Source organism: Neopsephotus bourkii, unplaced genomic scaffold, assembly GCF_033783945.1.
Source record: "Neopsephotus bourkii isolate Nb327-2 ecotype Australia unplaced genomic scaffold, CSIRO-AGI_Nbou_v1 NB_1749, whole genome shotgun sequence".
Lineage (NCBI taxonomy): Eukaryota > Metazoa > Chordata > Aves > Psittaciformes > Psittacidae > Neopsephotus > Neopsephotus bourkii.
In genome coordinates this window covers 4285508-4298225 of record NW_026902223.1, presented here as the reverse complement: position 1 = coordinate 4298225, position 12718 = coordinate 4285508, and the positions used below count along the sequence as shown (strand labels likewise).

Below are 12718 nucleotides of genomic sequence, written 5' to 3'. Positions count from 1 at the left end.
CAAGCTATGGCCCAGGCTTCCTAAATCTTACATAAACTTTACTCATTGTGCCTTTTTTTTTTCCTGTATAATCAAATGAAGTTAAGAAACTGCAGAGTCAGGGTGGGACTAATGAAAATGGATGCACAAATCACATTAGGGTGGATCTAGGGCTCTAATGCTCCTGGACAGCTTTGTCAGTTTGGCATTAAACACACAGAGTATAAAAAGCCACCAATCTTCATCTTTGAAGAGTTTGAGGGGCCAGTAGAGTATCATGAAACTCTTGCATTCTGAGATGAAGAGGTTCACCCATGGTGTGGATGCAGGATGGATTTGTGTTTTTAAATAGGGAATTTGTTTCAAATAATCTGTCAAAAGATTCCTGGTGATGACTGTTCACCACCTTTCTTAATAGTAAAGATCTTTAACATCCAGATTGTCTCTCATAGAGAAACAGGGAGGAGCTAGAGGTAGAATACCAGTCACAGAAGGTGACACTGAGTCAGTACTAGTTTCTCACCTGCCTGAACCTCATGCTATTATGTAAACTAGTGAAACTATTTCCAAAGTAACTTTGAAATGTTGTGTTTCAGCTCATGGAAGCCCTTAAAGAGCAGGAAGAAATCAATTACAGATTGCGACAGTATATGGACAAGATCATTTTGGCAATCCTAGACCATAATCCATCTATCTTGGAGATAAAGAATTGAAGAGAATGAGAGAAGGAAAAGCAGCAGCTGCCTGATATTTCTGCACATGCCACTGGATCTAAACAACACTCTGATACTGTAAATTAATCTATAAATATATATATACACTATGTGTGAGTGTGGGTGCGCGGGTGTGTTTATATGATGTTTGGTACACTGCTATTTGTCATTGAATTGGCTTGGTTAGACTTTTTCCATGCACTTTCAATACCTGTGGTAAGATGGATACTGTATATTAATGTAATAACAATATAACTGGATCATGCTGTTTTAGATACTGGACAAAATTACTCTACCTCTAGTTGTAAAGGTAAAAAAGACAATGGAAACACATGGATGTGTCCCTGACTTTAGGAGCAAGAATTGTTCTTTCGTTCTTTCAGGAATTTGGGTACCGCAAACCAACTAACACACCCAGGTTCAGTTCCTGACTGGTGCTGTGTATTTCCTGTTTGATTTAGTTTTAGTACTTAAACCACACACAGGACAAAAAAAAAAAACAAAAAACAAAAAATCACACTTTGAGGAAAAGGAAGGACTCAAAAGGGAAGAAGAGGAAAATATTGCAGAATTGTTGCTTTTTGTGAAAAAATCACCATCCACTTGTTTGCCACTGTCAGCACAAAGTGCTTTTTATGTAAGTTCACTTTGGAGCCTGCTTTGGGATGCTCTGAGCCAGCCTGCTCTTCAGTGTGTGTGAGCATGTGTATTTTTATGCCAGGGTCCCTGTGTAGCATTGAGGCAAAGAAGCTCTTCAAAACTGTTCCCCTATTTTCAGGGGTTTATCATGGGCCATTAAGATGAATTCTGGGATCCTGCCCCTTCACTCTTAAGAAGGAGCACATTCTAGTTCTTACTAAAAGGAAAAAAAAAAAAAAAAAAGAAAAATTGCATGAAATAGCTCACATCAGGGGGAGGAGGAGCAGCCCTTGAAATTATTGGTTGAGTTACTTTCCCACCCCAGATACACCTCACTCCTTTGAGACTGACATTTTGTGGGCAAGCTGTGAAGAGGACTGTCTGGGTCCCAACACAGTGGTGGAGGGAAGTCTAACATGGAGTGACTTTTATCATTAGGGCAGTAAAAAGGAAAAGAGCTTGGTGGTGCAGCAGTTGCCAATCCAGGCTGGGTACACACACATGTATTTAAAGCTCTGAATAGGAAATGCATCCTGATTTAAATGAGCAGTGGTGCAGGTGCTTAACTTTAAATGTGTACTGTGGCTGCTCATAGAAGTCAGTTGGACAGAACTTAATCTTTAAAGTTGAGTGTATGCTTAAATGCTGCCTTAAATAGGATGGACTTTAATGTGTGCCTGTGTTCTCCTGAGCTGGATCTGTGTACTGCCGGGCTAGGACCATTTTAATGAATAATGTAGCTTATGGAATTGTTTGGATGGTTGAAGGGTAAAAAGAAAATTATACCATGCACTTTTTAAAAAGTAAAAACACCATTTTTGATTCACACCAACTGGCACAGAAAAACAGGCCCAAATACCTGGCTTTCCCCAGTGCATAGAGATGTTTCCTCTATTGAATACACTCCCCAGAAGAATGTTACAGTAGCAATGACTGTGCTTTTCTGTGTATTTCTTGCTGTTGGCAGTTTCTTGCCCCTAGTATTCTCTCGATGTATCTTGGTGTGTATATGTGATGCATTTTTCCTGAATTTGAATACATAATACTGTATTCAGTTATGGATGTAAATATATATATATTTTTCTGCAATCGCTGTGCTCTTGCCTTCAGTGATGTGTTACTGGAGTGATGGGAAGCAGGGGAAGTAATGAAATCAGGCTTTCTTGAAGGCAAGACAATAAAACCAACTTGTTTCTATGTACCTGCATCAGGCAGGTGTAAAGTAACTGGAAAGTGAAAGGGACCAGAGGAATAACCATGGGACAACACTGCAGTGCACAAAGTGTGTTAAGACTTCAGTCCTCTGGAAGAAATGGTGCAGTCTTGTTTAAACAATGATGTCTCAGGACTGGTTTCCTGAGGCTATAGGGTGAGGAAGGGGTTTAAAGACTACTCTTTTGCTGCCTGGAGATGGTGTAAGATGACCTCTGATGTGCTACATTGCAAAAGGTTCTGTCATGGACAATACATGCATGCACCCTTCCCAGAAGGTAAGAGAGGAACATTTAAGCCAGAACTCTTCACTTTCACTTTAGTGATGGCATTTCCCTCTAAGTGGTGCTGTCTGTGGGTTGTGCCAAGGACTTTACTCTTCTTATAGTTCACAGAGAGCTATTTCAAGTTGTCAGGTGGCTGTTGCTAACCTGCAGTGATGAGCAGGGCTGGGTGAGCTAGCATCCCTGCTACTGGAGCTGACTGTATTTGGTAAGTTACACTTCTGTCCTGTTCTCATGCAGTGGATTTAAGTATGAGTGAAGCTGTTGCAGGTCAGAGTGGTAACTGAATGTTTTCCCCTAAATGTTTTTAGAGTAAACTGGACTTAGCTTCAAAATTGGAATTATCTAAAACCCATTCCCATTAGGGTAGAACATCAGCAAATGTTGAGGACTATTTCACTGAAAGTGGTGCTGAGCACTTGAGGAGCAGAGAGCCTGGCTTACTTCACTGAGACACAGACCCACGGACATGAACAGAAGAAGACATGACTGTAGTGATGGTCAAGGTATTTGCAGGCAATTATATGTAAGAAGTGAATAGCCACTAATAGTAATAGTCACTAAGTCTGGCTGAAATCCTGAAAGTGGTATTTGGCAAAGTGGTACTCAGCAGTGGGTTTTCTGAAGGCTTGCAGGACTTCTTGTGCAGCTCTGTACCCAACTGCTTTAGCATTTAGAAGCTTTTACTCCAGTGTTTGCATTTGAAGAGTTGTCTTACCACCATGTTGGTGTTCGTAGCTTTGTTTTATTGCATAAAAGTTACGCTTTTGCTCCTGTGGGGCCCTCGGTGTGCTACTGCTTTCTGTTATGTTCAAATACATATCCAGATGCTTGATATGTTTGACAACTAATGTGATTTGGAGGTGGGAGAGGTGTTTCACTGACAGATACACTTTCCTCTAAGACATCCACCTCTAAAAATGTCAATTAGCAATTGCATTCTTAGACTGAGTAGCTACAGTAACTACACATATTAGACCAATTTGTTTGCAGCTCAAGCCTTGGAGAACTCTTCTATCCCAGAAAAGAAATCATGTTTTATGACATGCAGGTAATTTGATAATAGGGGATATTTTGATGGGTCATGTGAGCAGAGAGTAATCAGATACTGATGTTGCGTATTTTGGTTAGAGTGTCAGACAGCCACATTGGCAGAGGAGACAGGAGATGTGGGAGATAGTGAAGCACTAGTTTCAGTGTCTGTTCTCTGATAAATTCCTTATCGTGGGCTTGCTTTGTGCCCACAGCCCAGCTGGGGAAGTACAGCCTGCCTGTGTGTCAGTGTCACTGTGGGTGGAACAATGGCTTCACCTCCCTGGGTAAATTAACTTCAGATAGAGAAACATGGTATCATCTCATTCTAGTACTGCTCAAGTGCAGTAAACGTTCTTGTGTCAGATCCGTGCTTTTCACTTAACCCTTGGGGATGCAAATACAATCCAGGGTGCTTGGGTCTTGATCTGCTTCTTAGCTCATTCTGGTATAGGTTCAGAAAAGCTAAGTGGTATTCTGGTCAAACCAGTTGCAAACCACTGCACGTGTTTTTGTACAGTGAAACAAATGACTGCTGCTCACCAGCAGCTGTCCATCCTTAAGCTGATCCCACACTCAAGCTACTGCAGAAAATAATCTGTTTCAAAACTTGCACCTAGGAATACCTGAAATGTGGTCTCAAGATTTTTCTCATACTGGCTGCTTTCCTCCATACATCACTCTTAGGCTGCTGCCTAGTTCTGGTTTTGGAGTGCGATATTGATTCAAAATTACCTTGACATAAAAGAGTATGTTTCAGCTTTCTGAATAACTTCTATTAAAGATGCAAGCTGTTTGAGAATTTGTCATGTTTTGGAGTGCAGCAGTGACAAACTGTAACCATCCCATCTATTTTTAAGAAGTTTTTAATATGCTAATTTATAGCAAGCCTCAAAAAGGAAAAAAACTCCAGTATACTTTTGCTGCCAATTTTCCTTTTATGGTCTTGGGAGAAATTCAGATGTTTCTCAGCCAGCTCTGGGGGGAGTTGAACACAGCGTTATTAATTCTCAAAGATGTGTGCATCAAATACTTTGCAATGCTGAACACAGCAATGCCCAGTTCACTTCAGCAGAACTGCATTACTTTCCAGGCAGGATCTTGGCCTACAGTATGTGGGCTCCCTGGTCTGGTTAGTAATTGAGGTCTTGGAAGCTAATACATAAACACACACCGTGGCCGGCTCCATCAGTCACTGCTCAGCAGTCTCTGCATCCTAGTGCTAATGATGAATCTAAGAAGTAGAATTTACAAATAAATGAATACTTTTTTCCCCTTCTTTAATGGCAGTGAATATAAAGTGGTTTTCTCTTCAAACAAATACTGCATGGTGTGGTCAGAGGGATGTTTTCCAAGGAAGGAAGGAAGTAGCAGCTGATCAAACACTTGCCAAATCAGTGGCTTGGCTTATATTGATTCAAGTGAAAACTTGACTCAAACTTTGAGCAGTTCCTGGATTGGTTCTAGTGTAAGTAGCAGTGCTCATATTCCAGTTATTTCATTTGTTACTCAAGAAACATTGTTAAGAATGCATGACAGGTGATGTAACACAGCTGATTTTAAGGGGTATAGTTCAAGAGCTGCTGGCATCTTGTTCCTTTGCAGCATCCTTGGGGTGGTTTTCTCAGTATTTTTCAATTCAAAATACTGTTGTAGAAATATCTGCAACTCAGGTCACTGTACCATCATTTGCCACAGTGTGGAGCCAGCTGCCAGGGCTACATTGTGTTCTGAAAACTTGTCCATGCTTACTGAAAGTTTTGTTCAGCTGCGAGAGGAGTACCTGTTCAAACATGTAATTGTGAAGAGATTACTTTTTACTTTAAACCCGATGAAAACATATATTAACAAACATGGATTTCTGTAGTATAGTTTGGAACCTACTCCAAGAATCTGTTTCTAGTGGTGCAAGTATGACATCTGAGCTGTCAGCTCTCACATCACTCAGCAGAGCCACATTCACCCTGGCAAAGGGTGCAGAGGTGCTAGTTCTGGCACACACACAGTCAATAATACATAGACAATGATGGATGCAGGAGGGATGTGGTTACTCTTCCACCGAGTATCTTGGAGGAGTGATGATCTTGCACTGCTCAACATCAGCCCTGTTCTGTATAATACTTTATCCACCGCTAAATTATTCTGGCGTTGGAGAAAGGAAGTCAGAAGGGGAACTAAGAATTTCGTATCATATGAACACTGTAATACACTACAGGGCAGCCAATGTTGCACTGATGATACGTTTAAATACTGAGGTATTTTGGGGAATTACTGTAATATCAGTTGTGGGAGTCATTTGGTTTGCTTTGGTGCACAGCCTGTACTGACGTTTTTTGCATGGTTACATATTTTAGTACTTGTGCCTTTTATTTCTCTGTTGTGAAGATGCATTTTCACATTTTATTTCCTGTTTTGGGCACTTTTGATATACACTTTTTAATTTGATCTTCATCTCTGGTTTCCATGTAATGTACATGTGTATATATATAATAGATCAGATTTGTATTCATGTGCCTCTGAGATGTAAAAACGACTCATTTTGTACAGTTTTTTTAGAAGCACTAGGTCATGGTCGAGATTATGTAGCAAATGAAATTCAACATAATTAGCAGTTCTCTGTCTTTGAGAAATGTTGTGTCAGATGGCGGGTCTCTTTTGTAAGGCAGTGTCTCACACACTCCCCAGATTTATTGTTGTAATATCATTATGAGATCCATTCTATCCACTTACTGGTTTTAGTTAATTCAAAGTAATAAAACACCTAAATCAATGTTATGGTCCTGACTTGGCAGTTATATTTCTTATTCATACTAAAGCAAAATTGCTGGGGTTTATACTTGAATGGACACCAAACCAAAACCTCGTTTGAACACGTCGCCCATTTCAGGTTAACTTCAGTCTGGGATTATTTTTGTGGGAATGGACAAGTGATTTACTTTGCCTATTAAATGGAAAGAGAAATAGCATTACCAGGTCATAGACTGTTTCTTAGAGGGGGCAAATGCTTTAGATTGTTTCTCCTGTTCCATCCATGGCTTCTGTGGCAGCTTTTTGTAAGGCCAAACCCCGGATCTGCATGACTGGAGATCTTCCTCTTGCAGATGTGAGGAATTCAGTGTGTCACTTTCCACATTTTGGCTCCTGGGGACTAAAGGTCCATTGGGGTTTGTAGCCCAGTACTTTCCTGATGCATTTGGGAAGCTAAGTAGGTGGTTGTGAAACTGGGCCATCCTAGACGTGTCCTTCCCTCCCATCAACCTGCTCCTGAGCTGCTGCTTTCATTTCTTGAGTGTTGACCCCCTCATCTGGTGAGATGCTTGAATTGTTCCCTCTCCCACATCTCGTGGTTTATCAATACCTGCTCACCAGCCCCTGGGCACAAAGAGGTAATAAATTGTGGTAAGTCACAGGAAAGAAATCACCAGTATCCCCTAAATGTCCCAAAACACGAAGTTTTGAACTATAAAATACTGTGTTCCATTCTGATGGAGCAGAAATCTTTAACTGAGCTTGGCACCTGCTTGACATAGAGCTGCCTTAGAAGCAAGGAGGCTGAAGGCACCGGCGCTCCCCTGCCCCGCCGCGCTGGGGAGAGGCCTGAGGGGGAGCTCTGCCATGGCCGGGCCCAGCTGCGGCTCCCAGGTGTGCCCGGAAGGGGCCTGGGGGCGGTGGGGAGCCTCGGGCAGCGGCTGGGGCTGCGGCACAGCGCCAGGGCAGCGCGGACCCACGGAGACCCTCGGGCTTCGAGTCCCCACCGCGGCAGGACGGCGGAGGACACAGCCGGGCCCGCGGGGCCGCCTCGGCCGGCACTCTGAGGTACGTTTTGTTTAATCGCCTCCTGTTTGAGGTACCAGGCCCGCTGCCACCTTCTCCGGGGGTGTTTTAACTGCGTAGAGTGAAAAATGACCGACGAAGTGAGTGGGTGTTTTGGTTCAAGGCTGCTTTCTGTAAGGGAGTGAGGGGAGGGCGCCGTGGGCACCTCAGAGGTGTCTGTGGGCACCGCTCCTGAAAAGAGGGGCTCTTTGTTTTGTGGAAGGGTAGCCGCGGTCAGACCACGGAGGTGCTGGCTGCTGCTTACAGGGGAAAACGGAGCCTTTGTGAGGTAACAGCATGGCTTCTGGGGTGAAGCAGCTCTGCCTGGCAGCGTGTTGGAGGGAAGCCATTAGAGTGCGCCTGGAAGTACCACACCGACATGGCCGCAGGGTCGTGCTTCCACAGGTGGGTTTAATGGAGCTGAAGTTTGCTTTCTGAAGAGCTGCTGCTCCCACACCCAGCCTGCTCCAGCAGGTGCTGCTTGTGTCCTTGATGAGTGAAAATGTGACCGTTTTGCACCTGTGGGAATTATGATGTAAAGCCACAGAACTAGGCCTGTGGTGTGTTATTTCATACCTGAAGCGGGGTCTAAGGTGGTAAGCTCTGCCTGAGCTGGGCGCGAAGTGAGGGAAAGGGGATTTTGAAGAGACTTCATTGTTGAGTTACGGCTTTGCAGCACAAATGTTTTCCTTTAAAAAGCATTTTGATGATCTTGAAGTGATTATAGTGTACAGACTGCTTTGGTTTGGCTGTCAGTAGTTTCTGGACCTGCTGTACATCTTTTACAATAGCATCCCATGCAGTTGCTGGGCAGCTTTTCTCCCTAGTAGCTACAGGTGTTTGGGGAATCAGAGCAAAGTGTATGAATAATGGAGCAGCCTACCTGTGTGTTACTTTCCCAGGCTTCCCCGTTCCCATGTTCCTCATGGCAACGAGGTGCTGGATAGTCAGATTTATAATAGCAAGCTCAAAGAAAACTGCCTGCAGTGTATGCTAAACCACTTCACCAGAGAGGCAAGGAGCAGTGCTGTTCCCAAATCTCAGGCTAACCCCTGTCAGCCCAGGCTAATGTGCTGTACTACTGACCTACTTCCACATCAGTTACCAGTATGCAAGAAAGACACACTGGAAAAGTAAATCAGCTGTTATGCTGGGGATAGTGTACAGCAATGGTTGCTCACAATTTATGCTGTTCTTACTGTGCTGGGGAGAGCTTTGGGTCACTTTGCAACCAGGAATTAAAGCTCAGAACTCCCTGGGAGGTGATTGTTATCATGCTCATATCTTTTGGAGGGAAGGAGGTTAAATGGGCAGTAGCATAGGTTAAATGAGGCAGTAGCAGAGTAGGAAATAGATTGCAGGAGCTTTGACTCCTGAAGACTTGGATGGTGGCAAAGCAAGCCGTTATGGAGGGGAAACACATCTCGTGTGAGCACCGAGTGAGTGCAGTGGCCAACTCCTATAGTCTGGCAGCAGGCTGTGATCTCGTGTTGTCTTGGCAGACACGTTTTGTTCACATAGCAGTCTCAAGGCTGTGACTTTGATGCTTTCCCTTGTTCTGTTTGCTGTTCTTGATGGCCCATGTTTCAGTGTTTTTCCAAATCTCTGATAGCAGATGGGGGTCTGGAATGTGTCACTTCGCTCTGAATGTCTTTTGACACATGTAATGTGGCAGGGACTCTCCTAGCTTGCATAACTCAGGGTTAATTCTGTCCTTGGAGCCAGCTGCTTTTTGGATGCAAAAGAGGGGTTAGAACATATGATGAGTAAATTGAAGATTGTCCCAGATGTATAACTGCCTGGGTTAATGGTGATTTTAATACAATTTTGCAGTGATAATGTGTCTTTTGGCATAGTGCTTCAATCCTTATTCCCTCACACCACAATCTTTGTGCCTCCGATTGCTTACAGACAAGGTAGCTAATAGTTTGATGCAATAGCATGTAATGTTAAGGTTGCTACTCCTAGAGCAGACTTTCTGAAAAGAAAGAAAAGCTGGGCAGTGGCACCAAGTGAGGTATATGGAACTATACTGTTGAAAGGCTGTGCTCAGGCTGTATGGTGTAAGACTTGCACTGTAACACAAGCAAATTGCAGGTGTTTCCTCGCAGTCTCTCTTGGCCACTGTGTGGCTTTCCTTATGTGCTCAGGGTTTTATTTAAAACCTGAATGGTCACCAGGCAGGATTGCTCCTGGCCCTCAGTCATCCTTCCATCTGTGTGACGGAGAAATCGCCCCCAACCTTCAGCCTTTGGGATCGATCTGAGCTCTGTGCAAAGCACAGAGTGGGGTGCCCTGCAGAAAAGCAGCGTGCGAACGCTGTGTAGTACTGTGGGGGCTGAAGGTGCAGCCCCGAAGCCGGGCGGTGGGGGCAGCGGAGCTTTCCCCCAGCAGGTGACAGCTGGGCTCTTTTGCATCGCTGCTGCTGGATCAGGGAGGAGCGCGTCCAGGCTGCCTGTGCGAGGGGGAGCGCTTCAGCACCGGCCACCTGAACCGCAAAGCCCAGGGCCGCCAAGGCTGTGGGACATGGCTGAAAACCAGCTGTGAGTCCCGCAACCCCACCAGCTCCTGCGGCCCGCCTCCAGCTGCCCTGGGATGTTGTGGTATCAAACCCTAACCTTGGCATCATAGGCCGGCCTGGAAACACTGGGTGCAATGTATTAACACCTAAAAGTGGGATTTGCTCTTGGGAAAGCAATCCTGTCTCTTTGGAATGAGCCGTTCAGCCCCGACGTGTGTTACTGGTTTGTGAAAGGAGCATGTTGCAAGTGCAGTACGTGTTCTTGTAGTAGAGGTTGTGTGACTCAGATCTGATCAGACAGGTGGTGGTGCCAGGTTACAAATTCCTAGGTATAAAGCAAAAATAGGGCTTGTATTATGTCAAATTGGTAGCGGGTTCTAACTGTGCCTGGATTTTCTTATTTTCTTTTTGTTTGGTTTGTGGTTTTTTGCTTACAAAGTCCAAAAATACCGAATCACTTTCTGCCACCCAGTGATGTTTGAAAACTAGACACCAGAAGGAAACGTTTCAGTGCAAAGCTAAATAATGGTTCAGAACCACAGCCTCCTGCCCTACAGCCAGTGGTGATAAAAACGAGAGCTGATTCATTTCTTGGATTTTGACCAAGCATTAGCCATAAGACTAAATATTTGGTAGCTGGAAACCCAAAGGAGGAAATATTAATAATGTAGTATTGTATTTATGATTTATGCTATTATGATTTTACTATGTAAACAGAAGATAATGGGATTGAAGTAAAATGTGAGAACAGAGTCTGAATATCAGGAAACACTTCCTGACACAAACCCACGTTAGACTGCCTGATACCGTCCCAAGGGAAGGGGTGGAAACGCTGTTGCTGGGCTCCCAGAGCGCGGGGGGCCACCAGTCTGGGCCCGTGTACATCGTGAGTGGGGCTGGCTCCCACTGCTCCTGCTTTGCGGGAAGTGTTCCCCCGTCCCGAACCCGGGAGCTGGGGCCAGTGTGCTGCCTCCTTAGCAGGTGCCCGACACGGGAGAGCAACGGGGCTCTGTGAGCTCGGCGCTTGGCTGTTTCCATCCAGAAGAGCTGTTGTTTTCCCTTGGGACTCCGTGAGCGTAGCGATGCGCACCTTTGCTGTCAGGGGAAACATCGGGAGGTGTCAGCCGGGAGGAAGAAGTACAAATGTTCGCCGGTAATTTCGTGGTCTTTGAGCACCGGTGCGGCCCTCGCTGCTGGTGGCCACCGGGAAGGGTGGCTGGAGCAGGAGGCGTCCTGAGGCATCTCCTGCAGGGGCCGCTGGCAGCCGGGCTCCGCAGGCGGGGCTCCCGTTCCGCCGCCCGGGGCGGTCACGCCCGTTCCAGGTGCCCCGCCCCGCGCCTGCAGGAGCCCCGCGCACCGGGCGGGCGGCGCTCGCCATCCCCCGGTGCCGCCGCCTCTCCCGGTGCCGGCGGGGGCCCCGCTCCGCCCCGCCGGCGGCAGCTCCCCGGGGCGGGCGGCGGGCGGGCGGCTCGCTGCGTTCCACTGGCGGCGCGCCGGTGCTGCTAGCCCGTCGGGCGCGGTGGCCAAGTGGTAAGGCGTCGGTCTCGTAAACCGAAGATCGCGGGTTCGAACCCCGTCCGTGCCTGCCGAGGCAGCGCGCTACGCTGGCAGCCCCGCCGCGGGGAGGCCGCGGACGCCGCCTCGTTTGCGGCCCCTTTTTGCTTTCGATCGCGGATGTCGGGAGATCCGCTCCGGAGCCCAGCGCAGCGGGGAGGCTGTGGATCCCGAGGAGCGGGGCAAACAGATGCTGTGGGCGGCAGCAGTACCCCCTGGAACTGCACCGTGCACCTAGTGGGGTGTCCGCAGTGTCCGTGGGTCTCTGCCACAGCGCTGATGCGGAGGCTGTGGGCGCTGTGGTGAGCTCACGCGTGTCTTCAGTGCCGTCCGTGCAGCTTCCACCAGCCTGGCTGTGGGGAGGAGGCATCGGGCGGGGGCAGAGCCCTGCACCCTGGGACGGTCCTGGTGCTGGACGTGGTCCCCTGCGCATCGTTCCTGTGCTGAGGGAGCATGGAAAAGGCTTCCTCGCAGGAGTGATTTCTCTGTGTTCTGCTTCGGGACAGTTGTCTTGAATGCGATGAATAGGAGTTAAAATAAAGATGATGTTTGCTCTGCGCTGCTGTGGCAAGCGTTGGGTGAGCTTGGACGTGATGAATCTGTCTTGCTGTTACTTTCTCTGTACGTGCTGGGTTTGATGTAATGCTCCTACATAGAGTCCTTAAATGGTAGATGGAGGACGATTCCTGGACTAAACAAATACAGCTATGAAAAGCTTAGTGAAGTTGTGCACTGTTTACACAAGAATTGACCTTGATTGCTCGATTTTTAATGTGTAAAGCTGTGTGAAGCTTTACACATGTGCAAGGGCGTTTCTGCTGGCTCTCTATAACACCACTTTGATTATTGCTGCTTTCAGACAGCTTAAAATATGTAAAGAATAGAATAATTTCACTGCAAAATCACAATAGCTGATAACTGGGAAGAGCTGAGGAGCCCCTTCGGAAAAAACTAGCTGCTTCCTTTGATGC

General features: G+C 46.4%; 1 protein-coding gene, 1 long non-coding RNA gene and 1 other non-coding gene across 8 annotated transcripts in view; all 3 read left to right on the top strand.

Moving 5' to 3' along the window:
* Window positions 1–2074, top strand: part of RAB11FIP4 (RAB11 family interacting protein 4) — a 109380-nt gene extending 107306 nt beyond the window's left edge. For all 6 annotated transcript variants that reach the window (XM_061377321.1, XM_061377327.1, XM_061377326.1 and 3 more), the window contains one exon: window positions 576–2074. In XM_061377321.1, coding sequence (XP_061233305.1) covers window positions 576–692 — 117 coding nt within the window. In that variant the 3' untranslated portion in view covers window positions 693–2074. The remainder of the gene's footprint in view (window positions 1–575) is intronic.
* Window positions 2075–7513: 5439 nt separating this feature from the next.
* The window catches only part of LOC133225184 (uncharacterized), a 32118-nt gene continuing 26913 nt past the window's right edge, over window positions 7514–12718 (top strand). Inside the window, exon 1 of the long non-coding RNA XR_009729046.1 lies at window positions 7514–7675. This is a non-coding gene — a long non-coding RNA (uncharacterized LOC133225184). The remainder of the gene's footprint in view (window positions 7676–12718) is intronic.
* TRNAT-CGU (transfer RNA threonine (anticodon CGU)) lies at window positions 11707–11778 on the top strand. Its single transcript has one exon. It is a non-coding gene; the product is annotated as a tRNA-Thr (tRNA).